This window comes from Salmo salar, chromosome 10 (assembly GCF_965601325.2).
Source record: "Salmo salar chromosome 10, fSalSal1, whole genome shotgun sequence".
NCBI lineage: Eukaryota > Metazoa > Chordata > Actinopteri > Salmoniformes > Salmonidae > Salmo > Salmo salar.
Window position 1 is genome coordinate 104,085,202 of NC_138300.1, and position 16,293 is coordinate 104,101,494.

The 16,293-nt window shown below is 42.8% G+C and overlaps 1 protein-coding gene across 1 annotated transcript in view; it reads right to left on the bottom strand.

The window, feature by feature from the left end:
• Positions 1-415: 415 nt before the first annotated feature.
• slc17a8 (solute carrier family 17 member 8) overlaps positions 416-16,293 on the bottom strand; it is a 33,365-nt gene continuing 17,487 nt past the window's right edge. Inside the window, exons 3-12 of the mRNA XM_014125382.3 lie at positions 14,564-14,682; positions 13,254-13,368; positions 12,920-13,007; positions 10,554-10,640; positions 7,169-7,311; positions 5,492-5,641; positions 1,999-2,131; positions 1,563-1,673; positions 1,007-1,134; positions 416-757 (exon numbers count right to left, since the gene is read on the bottom strand). Of these exons, the coding sequence (XP_013980857.1) occupies positions 416-757; positions 1,007-1,134; positions 1,563-1,673; positions 1,999-2,131; positions 5,492-5,641; positions 7,169-7,311; positions 10,554-10,640; positions 12,920-13,007; positions 13,254-13,368; positions 14,564-14,682 (1,416 nt within the window). The remainder of the gene's footprint in view (positions 758-1,006; positions 1,135-1,562; positions 1,674-1,998; positions 2,132-5,491; positions 5,642-7,168; positions 7,312-10,553; positions 10,641-12,919; positions 13,008-13,253; positions 13,369-14,563; positions 14,683-16,293) is intronic.

Below are 16,293 nucleotides of genomic sequence, written 5' to 3' on the forward strand. Positions count from 1 at the left end.
TATTCTCTGTAGTAGTAGTGCACAGTGAATAGGGGGTCAATAGAGATTCTATAACCTTTTCCAGAAGTGGGCATTTGCACACTCCACCTCATGGATATAAAAGCATAGGATTGGTGTAAGCATTGACTGGAGGGAGTTTCCACCAGAGGAGACTTGTGGGAGGAGCTATAGGAGGACAGGTTCATTGTAAGAATTAATGGAACGGTATCAAACACATAAAACATATGGAAACCACATGTTTGACTTCGTACCATTCATTGCATTCCAGCCATTACAATGAGCCCATCCTCCTATAGCCCCTCCCACTAAGCCTCCTCTGGTTTCCTCTGGTTTTCTATGCGATAAAGTGTGCAAATGCACACTCCAGGAAAATTTTGAAAAACAGTACAGCCAATGCCCCTGATTATTAGGTGCATCACTGATACTGCTCCTGGTAGTTCCCATTCCCGTGGTGCAAGTTCCCATCATCCTTATCCTCCTGCATGGTGACTCCTCTGTTCTTCTTCCAGCCCTGTTTGCGACCCGATGAGTTCTCTGTGGTTCCATAGCTTTTATTGGGTGCCATGGCAATCTCGCTGTTGAGCTCTGTCTCTTCGGCCAGCTCATCCTCGTCGATAATACCGACCTTATCTTCGCTGGTGCTCTCTTGTTCTGCCCATTCCTGCTTGTCGCCTGAGGCGAAGATAGCATAGAAGATGACCCCTGTGTAGTGCACCATGGCGGCTATCACAAACACGTTCTGCCACTCCAGACGGGTCTACGGGGAAGGGGACAGACATGGTAACATTTGATATGAGTGACAATGTTGTAAAATAAGTATGTCATAGTCTAGTTCACCAGTAATGTTACTTACATACGGTATCCATATTAGGAAGTCCCTTAGGGGGAGTTTTGTCTGACAACTGAGGGACATCCTAATATGGATGCAGAGGTCTTATGCTTGCAAATTTTGCTCATCTCATTGACAGCTGTTAGAATGTATCTGTAATGTTGAATGTTACAATACCTTGTGTTTAGTCAGTGCTCCAACAATAAGGGGGCACACCATTCCAGACAGTGTGCCAACACCATTGGAGATGCCCATTAGGATACTGGCATAGCGAGGAGCAATGTCCAAGTGGTTTACATTGAACCCTGAGGATGCCATAACAAGTACAGTATATCAGTATACATTTTGTACCCCACTGTAGAAGCATATTTGGGAAAAGCGCTACATAAATCTCATGTATTATTTATTATTAGATATCGAATACCACACACTATTGATGCTGTCTCTTATGAATGTTGTTTTAAAAATGTCAATTTGAATTAATAAATAACCATTTAGCCAAACAGTAATGTAATGCACCAAGTCAGGAGGAAAACCCTAAATATCTGTCTTACTCTTACTTGCCCCATACAGGAGTAAGAGAAGGATAAAACCCCACACTCAACATTTATTCATGGGCTCAGGACTTTACATCAGAAACACACAAATAACGATGTTTGGAACTTGATTTGACTGAATACGGCTTATATACATTATAAATACATTTAAATGGTGCTGAACTGAAGCTTTTTACCTGAGATGGCAAAGCCACTGAAGCCCACAGCTAGCACCAGGAAGGAGATGGCAACCCCACGTGTATGACTGAACCCCACCACCAGCAGCAGAGTCGCCTCCATTCCAAAACCTGCAGGGGTCACAGGGCAAGGTCAAAGGCCACCTTATCAAATCCTGATTACTAGCTTTATCAGACATGATACAGTACCATAACCAGCAAACAGTGAACATTCTTACAACGCTAGGAAACATTCCAAGGAAATCTCAATTTTGTTTTCAGCTAAAGTCAGAGAAATAATATTCCACAAATGTTTTCAAAATGTCAACATTAGGAGAAGGAAATGCCATAATTGTTATATAAAAAAGTATGGAGTCACGTTGTATCAGTGCTAGTTTTATGCCCTTCCTAAGTACAATGTAAGGGAAATGAAGTCATTCTGTCCTGGGTACTATACCTCCGCAGTTCATGATTTTCCGGACGTTTGTAGTTGACATGATTTTACGACTGCGTAGGAAGTCGGCTAGCTGGCCACCGATGGGCACTACGATGGTCATCACCATGTGAGGCACAGCAGACAGGAGCCCCACCTGTGAGGAGGAACAAGACAACACCCAGAAATAATGGTAAGAGCATCAGGCTAGAGGATGAGTTGATTATTTTTATTGGCTGTGTAGTGCTAACGCAAAAAACTAAATGTGCACTCCTTGTGCATTATCTACCAAGAGAATTCTCTTTGATTATTATCACAGCCGTGTATATCCCCCCCAAGCAGACACCTCGACGGCCCTGAAAGAACTTCATTGGACTCTATGTAAACTGGAAACCACATATATTGAGGCTGCATGTATTGTAGCTGGGGATTTTAACAAGGCTAATCTGAAAACAAGGCTCCCTAAATTTTATCAGCATATTGAATGCGTGACCAAGGCTGGCAAAATTCTGGATCATTGCTACTCTAACTTCCGCGACGCATACAAAGCCCTCCCTCGCCCTCATATTTGGCAAATCTGACCACGACTCCATTTTGTTGGTCCCAGCCTATAGACAGAAACTAAAACAGGAAACTCCCGTGCTCAGGTCTGTTCAAAGCTGGTCTGACCAATCTGATTCCACGCTTCAAGATTGCGTCGATCACGTGGACTGGGATATGTTCTGGATAGCATCGGATAGCATCGGACAACAACATTGATGTATACGCTGATTCGGTGAGCGAGTTTATTAGCAAGTGCATCGGTGACGTTGTACCCACGGTGACTATTAAAACCTTCCCCAACAGAAACTGTGGATTGATGGCAGCATTCGCGCAAAACTGAAACCGCGAACCACTGCTTTTAATCATGGCAAGGTGACCGGAAACATCACCAAATACAAACAGTGTAGCTATTCCCTCAGCAAGGCAATCAAACAAGCTAAGTGTCAGTATAGAGACAAAGTAGAGTCGCAATTCAACGGCTCAGACACGAGACGTATGTGGCAGGGTGTACAGTCAATCACGGATTACAAAAAGAAAACCAGCCCCGTCGCGGACACTGATGTCTTACTCCCAGACAAACTAAACAACTTCTTTGCTCGCTTTGAGGACAATACAGTGCCACTGACACAGCCCGCTACCAAAACCTGCAGGCTCTCCTTCACTGCAGCCAACGTGAGTAAAATATTGTTAACCCTCGCAGGGCTGCTGGCCCAGACGGCATCCCTAGCCGCGACCTCAGAGCATGCGCAGACCAGCTGGCTGGAGTGTTTACGGAAATATTCAATCAATCCCTATCCCAGTCTGCTGTTCCCACATGCTTCAAGAGGGCCACCATTGTTCCTGTTCGCAAGAAAGCTAAGGTAACTGAGCTAAACGACTATCGCCCTGTACCACTCACTTCCGTCATCATGAAGTGCTTTGAGAGACTAGTCAAGGATCATATCACCTCCACCCTAGACCCACTCCAATTTGCTTACCGCCCCAATAGGTCCACAGACGACACAATCAAAATCACACTGCACACTGCCCTATCCCATCTGGACAAGAGGAATACCTATGTAAGAATGCTGTTCATCGATTACAGCTCAGTATTTAACGCCATAGTACCCTCCAAACTCGTCATTAAGCTCGAGACCCTGGGTCTCGACCCCGCCCTGTGCAACTGGGTCCTGGACTTTCTGACGGGACGCCCCCAGGTGGTGAGGGTAGGAAACAACATCTCCACCCCGCTGATCCTCAACACTGGGGCCCCACAAGGGTAGTTCTCAGCCCTCTCCTGTGCTCCCTATTCACCCATGACTGTTCATGCACGCCTCCAACTCAATCATCAAGTTTGCAGACAGCCCTACAGTGGTAGGCTTGATTACCAACAACGATGAGACGGCCTCCAGGGAGGAGGTGAGGGCCCTCGGTGTGTGGTGTCAGGAAAATAACCTCTCACTCAACGTCAACAAAACAAAGGAAATGATCGTGGACTTCAGGAAACAGCAGAGGGAGTACCCCCCTATCCACATCAACGGGACAGTAGTGGAGAAGGTGGAAAGTTTTAAGTCCCTCTGAGTACACAGCACGGACAAACTGAAGTGGTCCACCCACACAGACAGCATGGTGAAGAAGGCTGAAGAAATTTGGCTTGTCACCAAAACCACTCACAAACTTTTACAGATGCACAATCGAGAGCATCCTGTCGGGCTGTATCACCGCCTGGTACGGCAACTGCTCCGCCCACAACCGTAAGGCTCTCCAGAGGGTAGTGAGGTCTGCACAACGCATCACCGGGGGCAAACTACCTACAGCACCCGATGTCACAGGAAGGCCAAAAAGATCATCAAGGACAACAACCACCCGAGCCACTGCCTGTTCACCCCGCTATCATCCAGAAGGCGAGGTCAGTACAGGTGCATCAAAGCTGGGACCGAGAGACTGAAAAACAGCTTCTATCTCAAGGCCATCAGACTGTTAAACAGCCATCACTAACTTTGAGTGGGTGCTGCTAACATATTGACTCAAATCTCTAGCCACTTTAATAATAAAAAATTGGGTGTAATAAATGTTTCACTAGTCACTTTAAACAATGCCACTTTATATAATGTTTACATACCCTACATTACTCATCTCATATGTATATACTGTACTCTATACCATCTACTGCATCTTGCCTATGCCGTTCGGCCATCGCTCATCTATATATTTATATGTACATATTCTTATTCATTCCTTTACACTTGTGTGTATAAGGTAGTTGTTGTAAAATTGTTAGATTACTTGTTAGATATTACTGCACGGTCAGAACTAGAAGCACAAGCATTTCGCTACACTCGCATTAACATCTGCTAACCATGTGTATGTGACCAATAAAATTTGATTTGATTTGATTTATTAATATTATGTTTAGTGTCATGCCAAACATTTCTCTAACATTTTGTACTTTCTTTCATGTATGACATAATCTAGATGTTGAAAATTATGATCCATTTGAGTCTTATGATAATTGATTCCACTTGTACTGCTCAGTATTGTATACAATGTGTTGTCCCATTTGCTGCGCTCTTTCAACATTTATAGGCACCTTTACCGCTTTTTACAATCCATGATCTTGGCTGTCTAACTGATGACAGAGTCGGAGCAGGTCTTTGCTGATGAAGCGTTTAACTTTGAATGTGAGTTTGCATGTCCTCAGCTCAGCCTGTCAGAAAACCATCCATAATAGATTAGTTTAACAGAGAAATTACGCAACATCAAAAAACAGGCACATGGACTGCTGGTCATGTCACCTTTTTCATAGTTTTTTTTTTACATAAAACTTTTTTGTATCTGTGTCAATTTCGACCAGCCCATGATCCAGCCCGTCTGGCATTTGCCAGAATGGCCATTATGTCCAATTCGCCCATGATTGTGGTCCCATTTTTCATGGATAACAAATTGCATTGAGACTTCTTAGATCTATACCACACAGAGTAACTGTGAGACCAACCTTGCCGATGGAGAAGCCAAACACCTCCTCAAAGTAGGCTGGCTGGCTGATGAGGAGCAGATAGAAGGTCCAGCTACGGCAGAAGTTAGCCACGATGATGGCATAGACAGGCATGGAGGTGAAGAAACGGCGCCATGGAGTCTTGAATTTCTGTGGTGGGCCAGAGAAGAGGGACCTGATCTCACTGACTCATGGCTCAATTTCATGGGTCAATTTCAGAGGTCAACCTGGGTTATGTATTGGGTTATGTTTTCATTTGTCAAGCTTGTCACCAATTTCAAGGGTCAACTGCACTCAAATAGGTAGCCTGTGCAGTACTGTTGTTAAACCTGCTTATGTCTCCATTTATGTTTTCATTTGTCAAGCTTGATAACATCTTATATGGGTGTCATAAAACTTCTCTAAGTACAGTACTTACAAGAACAGAATATTTGAAATAACATAAATCTTATACCTATACTGAACAAAAATATCAACATGCAACAATTTCAAAGACGTTACTGAGTTACAATTCATATAAGGATATCAATCAATTTAAATAAATGAATTAGGCTCTAATCTATGGATTTCACATGACTGGGAATACAGATATGTACATTATCTGTTGGTCACAGATACCTTAAAAAAAAACCTAGGGGCGTGGGTCAGAAAACCAGTCAGTACCTGGTGTGACCACCACTTGCCTCATGCAGCGCAACACATCTCCTTCTCATAGAATTGTTCAAGCTGTTGATTGTGGCCTGTGGAATGTTGTCCCACTACTCTTCAATGGCTGTGTGAAGTTGCTGGATATTGGCGGAAACTGGAACACGCTGATGTACACCTCAATCTAGAGCATCCCAAACATGATCAATGGGTGAAATGTCTGGTGAATATGCAGGTCATTGGAGGAACTGGGACATTTTCAGCTTCCAGGAATTGTGTACAGATCCTTGCGACATGGGGCATTACATTATCATGCTGAAAGATGAGGTGATGGCGGCAGATGAATGTCACGACAACAGGCCTCAGGATTTCGTCACGGGATCTCGTCTCTCTGTGCATTCAAATTGCCATCGCTAAAATGCAATCGTGTTCGTTGTCCATAGCTTATGTCTGCCCATACCATAACCCCACTGCCACCATGGGGCACTCTGTTCACAACATTGACATCAGCAAACCACTCGTACACATCACGTCATACATGTGAGGCCGGTTGGACGTACAACGTCATTTTAGAGAAAAATAGAAAAATGTATATTCAATTATCTGGCAACAGCTCTGGTGGACTTTCCTGCAGTCGGCATGCCAATTGCACGCTCCCTCAAAACTTGAGACATCTGTGACATTGTGTTGTGTGACAAACTGCACATTTTAGAGTGGCCTTTTATTGTCCCCAGCACAAGGTGCACCTGTGTATTGATCATGTTGTTTAATCAGCTTCTTGGTATGCCCCACCTGTCAGGTGGATGGATTATCTTGGCAAATTAGAAATGCTCAATAACAATGATGTAAACAAATATGTGCCGGAATTTGAGATAAATGTGCTTTTTTTGCATATGGAAAATTTCTCGGATCTTTTATTTCAGCTCATGAAACATGGGAACAACACTTTACATGTGGCATTTATATATTTTTTCAGTGTATGATAGTCTATACTAATGCATCTGACCACAGCCAGATTGAGCAGAGGCATACCTCAGTGGCGCTCAATATTTTGACACCCTCGCCAATGGTGGTCTCTATGTAGATCCTCTCCTCATCGCTTATAGTGGGGTGGGCGGCTGGGCTCCCATAGGCAAGCAGGAGCCAGAAGATGTACCATATAATCCCAAATACACCTGAATGCATAGAAATAAAAAATACAGGTTATCATCAATGCTCATATCGTCATATGGATCTAACAAACTAGTCTGTTATCAACAGATTTACAGATGATTTTTCATATTGTAAATGTGAAGCATTTATGGGCGGTTTCCTGGACACTGTTTAAGCATAGTCCTGAACTAAAAAGCATAGTCCTGGACTAAAAAGCAAGATCAATGGAGAATTTGAATTGAAAATGTTTTTATTCCAGGATTAGGCTTAATCTGTGTCCAGGATTTGTAAAAGATCATAGAGATGGAAAGAGGGAACACCTCATTCATTGGCTCATCTATCACAGTGCCATCTGTTTTGTTACCAAATCACCGTATACCATCCACCACTGCGACCTGTATGCTCTAGTCGGCTGGCCCTCGCTACATATTCATCGCCAGACTCACTGGCTCCAGGTCATCTATAAGTCTATGCTAGGTAAAGCTCCGCCTTATCTCAGTTCACTGGTCATGATAACAACACCCACACGTTCCAGCGGGTATATCTCACTGATCGTCCCTAAAGCCAACACCTCATTTGGCCGCCTTTCCTTCCAGTTCTCTGCTGCCAGTGACTGGAACGAATTGCAAAAATCGCTGAAGTTGGAGACTTTTATTTCCCTCACGAACTTTAAACATCAGTTACCTGAGCTGCTAACCGATCACTGCAGCTGTACATAGTCCATCTGTAAATTGCCCACCCAATCTAGCTACCTCATCCCCATACTGTTTTTATTTTATTTACTTTTCTGCTCTTTTGCACACCAGTATTTCTACTTGCACATCATCATATGCTCTTTTATCACTCCAGTGTTAATCTGCTAAATTGTAATTATTCGCTCCTATGGCCTATTTATTACCTACCTCCTCATGCCTTTTGCACACACTGTATATAGACTTTCTTTTTTTTCTACTGTGTCATTGACTTGTTTATTGTGTTATTGGCTTGTTTATTGTTTACTCCATGTGTAAGTCTGTGTCACACTGATTTGCTTTATCTTGGCCAGGTCGCAGTTGTAAATGAGAACTTGTTCTCAACTAGCCTACCTGGTTAAATAAAGGTGAAATAAAATACAAAAATAAAAAATCTCTCCTGCTGACATGAATGGAATTATATGATCCCTCCTTATCCACCACACCAGAAATATAAATCCTGAAAGTCCTGTAAATTTGGTGAAAGCCGATGTTCTATCAGTGGGTAAAATATAAAAATTCCCCATGATTTAACTTCTAAGTGGTCTAGCTGTAAAAATCTGGAAATTGTGTAGGTACACGTCATAGCTACATCATTCTCATCACTGGAGATGAGGGATAACACATTTCATAACACTTTTAAAACAGTTTCCTGCACTCCATATCACCAAATTAGCCAATATATGGTATAGGCATACTTGTTTAGAACACATCCATCCGTTTATATTACATAGATGTGCTCAATTTAAACTGTGTTCCAAATTATTCAACTCTCCTTCTCCTTCAAGTACTGTACCATATGTCGCTTTGTGCTCTATGTCTGTGGGGAAACAGAGATATTACAGAAAGAGGAAAAAAAGTTTTTTATAAAAATTTAAAAAATACATTTAAAAAATAAAAATAAGAAAATGAAAAAAAAAATATTACAGAAAGGAGGAGAGAGGAATCCCATTGGGCAATGAATGGAGAAACATCCCACCCAACTGACTGTCGACCCATCACATTCATGTTGTCATGCTGCGTCACGCGGCTGTTAAACTAATCGTCACACAATCCCTTCTCAAAGTCAGGGAATGTATGTTCCTCGAAGGTACGTAATGTCACGATTCCAAAGCAGTACGAAATTACAGAGAACAAGTTAATTATCTCACGTCTTGGAAAATATTTGCAACGCTGTACTTCTTGTTCACGAAATACATGCTAATGTTCAGTTTTTGAGCTAGCACTCAATTGATTCCCATTCACTCCTTGAAGGAGAGCTTTCCTTGTCCCAGAATCGCTCAGAATGCACCGTGCGGCCCATTGGCGACGCATGGGCAATGTACACAATGGGGCTAATACGATTCTAACGGAGTTTCCCATCTCCTCAAAATTATCTCTGCGGGAAAGAAACGTACTCTGCTCACGCTCTGGTCAGAGACGAACTGCACGTTGGACTCAGTGAGATAGACTCCTAAATTGATATTGCAGTTTTTTAAACCGATTTTACAGGTCGCTAGCTACTTCACATGCTGATAATGACTGGTATTTTTGTGCGTAGCTTTGTTTTATACCTAGCTAGCTACCCAGCCAGTTCAGAGGGCATTGCATTGCGGGTTTTGAGGTAGACTTGAGCTGCAACAGATTTCCAAAAACAATTTTCACATATTTCTACCAACACAATGAAACATTTGTTCACCCCCCAAAAAATTATTCACAAAGTAGTGTTATTTAACACTGTTAATCATAGGAATTAGTGGTTTGTGTTGGATTATTCCTTTAACCCATAGGAAGTCCCACACAGTTGACAACTTTAAAATGATGCAAGTGCGCCCTCTATCCATCTCTATGTAAGTGATATGGCAAACTAATTAGAACTGGGCCTTGACCTATTCTAGACCTCAATGATTTTTTATTATTCAAACAAAATGAAAGATTAATTAAGTAGAAATCCCAGACAGGAAAACATTAATTTCAGTCAATTAATCATGTGATTAGATCACAACAGAGCTACAGAAGTGATATTGAAATGCAGCAGGCACAAAGAGTCTTATGAGATTGTGAATATATCTTAATTAAATAACAGTTTAGATCAAATGGACAAAACTGATGAAGCAAAACAGAGAACAACCTGAGACTGGTGTAATACTGATGGTATAATGCGTTGCATGTCACACAAGTGACACCTAGTGTAATACATGGATTGCTGCTCAAATGGGAATCATCCACCCACTTTATCATAGTTAGGCCTGGTCTTGTGAATGCTGTTCTGAAGTCATTGAGATCATTTGAGATTGGATACACATTTAGCAACTCAATAGACAATTTTCACCCTATCGCTAGTTAGATCATAGACATCTCCCTGTTTTACAAAGATCACTATCTTTGGTAATGTCAGTCATCTGGAGTATCTGAATTTAGGTGAATGCATTTCACTGATTTTCCCTACCCAAACTCAATATGAAATCCTTGATCTGCATACCTGTATGAAAGAACTGTAAATCACAGCAATTCTATTTAACAATTTGCCTTTATATTGACTTTTTGAATCTTACCATAGATATAGAAGACTGAGGGCCATCCAACAAACTGAACCAGGACTCCTGCTAAAGGCATGGCAATCACAGCACCTGCATAGGAACCTGGAAACAAGGAAAGGGAAATATGACTATGCCACTGTTGTAGTTCTGTCTGGTGTGTAATGGGACTCCATCTAAAGGAAACCCCAATAAAATGATTAAATAGTGATGCCAAGGTATCACAACGATCCAGAGGTAGGTGAAAACACTTTGACTATTAGATTATTATCAGTCTGCAGCCTCTCAGCAACTCTTCTTCAACACAGGACTAGAAAAACATCTCTTAGAAAAAAGGGTTCCAAAAGGGTTCTGTGGCTGTCCCCATAGGGGAACCCATTTTGGTTCCAGGTAGAACTCCTTTGGGTTCCATGTAGAACCCTCTGTGGAAAGGGTTCTACATGGAATCCAAAAGGGTTCTACCTATAACCAAAAGTGGTCTACCTGGAACCAAAAGGGGTTCTTCAATGAGGACAGCCAAATAACCCTTTTTGATTGTAAATAGAACCTTTTTTTCTAAGAGTGTAGAAAAGTATTCCATGTCTCATAGGTCATCTTGGTAAGCATAAAGATGCAACAGCAACCGTATTGGACTCATCAAATTAGGACTCATTGAAACTGTCCTTGGGAGAGGATGTTTTAATGTATATTCTATTATCTGATGGCCTTATAAACACTCTCGATTTGTAGAGGCCCGGGAGCATGACTGTGCTTTTGGACAGTAGGCAATATGACACTTCATTTGGGTTGAATGGGAGAGGACCTCCTTCAGAGTGAGCAGGTGAAGCGCGTGAGGGCAATCTTTCATTCAGAGGCGATGTCAAGAGGGTTTGGAAGCGCCGGTTGTCATGGCACCAGTTTATTCTGAAAGATGGCTGTTTTAATGCATTTTCATGGGGAACAACAGCCGACATCTGCAAAACAAAACAAGCTTCCCAGTCCCTATTTTCAGCCATTTTACCACAATGCTAAACATCTCTAGGCAGAGAACAATGATATATCTATTCAATGGATTCAGTTAAAGGCCCAGTGCAGCCAAAAACATAGTTTTCAGTGTTTTGTATACACTGAGTATACAAAACATGCTCTTTCCATGGCTTACACTGACCAGGTGAATCCAGGTGAAAGCTATGAACCCTTATTGATGTCACTTGTTAAATCCACATATATCAGTGTAGATCAGTGGAGGCTGCAGAAGGGAGGATGGCTCATAATAATGGCTGGAACGGAGAAAATGGAATGGCATTAAACAAATGGAAACCAATTAAGGTGCCACCAACCTCCTGTGGTGTAGATGAAGGGGAAGAGACAGATTAAATAAGGATTTTTAAGTATTGAAACAATTGAGACATTGATTATGTATGTGTGACATTCAGAGGGTGAATGGGCAAGGCAAAATATTTAAGTGCCTTTGAATGGAGTATGGTAGTAGGTGCCAGGCACACTGGTCTGTAGAACTCAAGAACTGCAACGCTGCTGGGTTTTTCATGCTCAACAGTTTCCCGCGTGTATCATGAATGGTCCACCACCCCTTGTAGAGTCCACGCCCCGACAAATTGGGCATTCAAATGTAACTAGTACTTTCGGGTGTCAGGGAAAACGTATGGAGTAAAAAGTACATTCTTTTCTTTAGGAATGTAGTGAAGTAAAAATTGTCCAAAATATAAATAGGAAAGTACAGATACCCCCACAAAACGACTCAAGTAGTACTTTAAAGTATTTTTACTTATGTACTTTACACCACTGGAAAAGACCGCCTGAAATGTAAGCTTGTTTTGGTGGGATGGAGGTTTTGACCTGTCTGGTGAAAACACCAGACGGCTATTTTGTTAATAGACCAAAAAGAGAGTTCCGAACCTCTGCCATTAACAGCTAGTTTTCAGTTTTTCCTCCCCACTCAGACCACTCTGAGACAGTCCGAGCAAAATTCTTGCTTGAATTTGTCTTTACTAAGAATCTATTTTTTAAAATATTTTTGACCATTTTAATTGAAACCATCACAAGCTATATACTTGTTACTCAGAAATGATTTGATATTGAGATAAAAATGGATGCATTAGGCCTTTAAACTAATAGGGTTGACTGTGGTTATGGATTCAACAGAAAGGCAGGCAGGGTATTTTTGAATATCCATTTGATTTACTGAATGAATTACATTTTTGTTTTCCTGTCTTTTACCACATCTTTTCACTTGAAAGTTTTGCTATTGTGGAAAATCGTCAGCACAATTTCATAAAGCTCAATTGGATGGGAAGAAAAACAGTTGAATGGGAAGAAATTCGATTAACTTTATTTGACTCAAACATTGCACCTATATTAAGCTTGTCAATTTTCATATCACTTACCACAGAATGAGGTGGTGGCCAGTCGACTTCTCTCCAGGGGAGGGGCCCATTTGGCCCACATCCCATGGCATGCAGGGTAGGTAACACCCTGTACAAGAAACATTATATGGCATCATTATTCTGAATAATCAACCTGAGTAAAGAGATACAGATAAACATGTGTTTCTGTACTGTCTACATATGTACTGTATATGAGCTTGGTCAAATGATCAGTCATTATGACGACGACTGTTGACACCTTCAATTGGGCTACATTTAGTAGATTTTGTGAGATTCTGTCTTAGATTCGACCTGAAAGTGTCAATGAAATCTGGCAACACTGAAGACGACTCACCTCCACCAAACCTTGCAGGATGCGGACTAACATGACACAGCCGTAGTGCCTTCTGGCTGCTGAAGGGATGAACATATTCAGTATGGACGTGAGAAAAATGGCCGCCCCAAACACTCTGTGGAAACATTACATTATAGTGTGACTAGGTTGTAGACAACAATGGCGAAAAAAAGGGTAGCATTGCACGTTCTTTCAATAATGCATACAAAATGACATATGAGCTAAAAATACTGTGAATGTAACATAACAGCTACTTAGAGCATTTGAAAAGCTTGATGGAACATTGACCAATTGTGACATACAACAACCAAGTCAACAACAACCCACCACATACTGTCATGGTTTGTACTGCTGTAGACTTAAATGTCATAAACAGTCACAGTTGAAAAAATGTGAGCACCAAAGACTACCTCCATTAACTCAACACCAATCATCAATGTTCCTGAATTAGTCAGTCCCTCCCAGGTCTCCCCTATCCTCTACTCTAGCCGTTCTAGGAGAATACAGTGTGATCTATGGCACTGCAAGACTAGTTCTCCCCTAACCTGCCCTTCTGGCAGGTGCCAGCTTAAAATGACCAATCCAACATCACAATATGACAGATCTAATATATCTGCCTTTGAAGGACAGACAGAGATACAGAGATCCCATACGTTTATGCTTCATTAACATTGCTCCCCTCTTTCTTCGCTCCACCCATCCCTTTTCCAAAACCGGGTGTAAGTGACACTTGTAATATTCCAGTGGCTGGCGTCTCAGGGAGAAATCAGAGGCAGGATCTTTCATTATTAACTCTGTCAATGGCGTGTCCTCTTTTCCTGTGAAACTTTTATTACAGGACTGCTATCGGCCCCATCAGATCTGCACGCTCACCACACACACACACACCAGACGGCTTTACCCCTTGCTGCTTTAACCCTTACCTAACACACACAAACACACACGTGCACACACACACACACACACACACACACCAGTTTAACCCTTACCACACACACAAACTACATGCCCTTTTCACTTAGGCTCCTAAAACGTTTCTCTTATAGCTCTGACTCCACACACTGACTAACAATTCCAAATACCCTATCTTTCTGTTCTAAACCTCACCACACACATTGACTAACTGCCTATTTCAGACACCCAATCTGTCTGTTCCTGCCCTCAGCACAAGTATCCATTCCAAACCCACCCTAGTCACCTATTTAACCCTCTGTAGTCCACCCACAAACCAGTTCTATCAAAATACCTTACATTTCCCTTTAATTTCAGAGTCTCAAGGAGGGAGATCATTAGCAGTGGGAAGGCCTAACCTGTTGGCGGCCAGCTTGTTGGAGATGAAGCCTCCAGGGATCTGTGTGACGATGTAACCCCAGAAGAAGGAGCCATGGATCAGTCCCACAGTCTCTGGGTCCCAGTTGAATTGAGCTGGCTGGGGAACAGAGTTATATAATATAGGGTATTTAACTGGTTACGAGTTCTTTCACGGGGTGTGTGTGTGTGGTGTGTGTGTGTGTGTGTGTGTGTGTGAGTGTCGGGTGCTATTGTGTTGTTTGAGATTGAAAATAGAGCCAGAGGACTGTTTGGGTGATGCTGCTGTCCTTCAGAACAACGCTTGAACTTTTCCATCCAAATATCAGCTGTTGAATTACAATGCTACTATAATACAACATAAAACAACATTCAAGGGTTTGTTCATCTCCTATCATGTTCCCCTGTTTCAGGAATGGATGATTCATGGAGTTAATTGACAGAATTAAACTCAAAGATTTTGATATGCAATCTAATTTGGTATTCTGATCTACATTGATGACTACATTGACGACTGGCTAACCGGTGATGCTAGATTAATCAGTGTGTCACGCCCTGACCGTAGAGAGCCTTTTTATTCCTCTATTTGGTTAGTTCAGGGTGTGATTTGGGTGGGCATTCTAGATTATTGTATTTCTATGTTGGCCTGATATGGTTCCCAATCAGAGGCAGCTGTCTTTCGTTGTCTCTGATTGGGGATCATATTTAGGCAGCCTTTTCCCACTGGGTTTTTGTGGGATCTTGTTTTTGTTAGGTATCTGTGTAGCCTGCAGAACTTTACTTTCGTTGTATTGTATTTTGCTGTTTTGACGGTGTTCATTTTTAATAAAGGAAAAATGTTCGCCTACCACGCTGCACCTTGGTCTCCTTCTTCAGACGAGTGAAACAGAAGATCCACCAAAAAACGGACCAAGCAATGTGGCCAGGATGAGTGGACATGGGAGGAAATTATGAATGGAAAGGGGCCCTGGACGCGGATTGGGGAGTATCGCCGTTCAAGGGAGGAGATGGAGGCAGCAAGAGAGGAACGGCGATGATACGAGGAATTAGCACAACAACGGAAGCCCGAGAGGCAGCTCCAAAAAACTTTTTTTTGGGGGGGGGCACACGGGGAGATTGGCGGAGTCAGGGTTTAGACCTGAGCCAACTCCCCGTGCTTACCATGGGGAGCATGTGACCAGTCAGGCACCGTGTTATGCGGTGATGCGCACTGTCTCCAGTACGCATTCACAGCTCGATGCGCTCTGTGCCTGCACATTTGCCGTGCTAGAGTGGGCATTCAGCCAAGACGGATTGTGCCGGCTCAGCGCTCCTGGTCTCCGGTGCGTCTCTTCGGCCCAGGATATCCTGCGCCGGCTCTGCACATGGTGTCTCTGGTGCGCCTTCACAGCCCAGTGCGTCCTGTGCCAGCGCCCCGCATTTGCCGGGCGAAAGTAAGCATCCAGCCAGGACGGGTTGTGCCAGCTCTACGCTCGAGACCTAGAGTGCGCCTCCACGGCCCAGTGTATCTGGTGCCTGCTCCACGCACCAGGTTTCCAGTGCATCTCCCCAGTCCGGTGAGACTTGTTCCAGCTCCACGTAAGAAGCCTCCAGTGATGATCCATGGCCCGAAGCCTCCAGTGATGATCCATGGCCCGGAGCCTGTAGTGATGATCCATGGCACGAAGCCTCCAGTGACAATCCATGGCCCAGAGCCTCCAGTGATAATCCATGGCGCGAAGCCTCCTGTGAC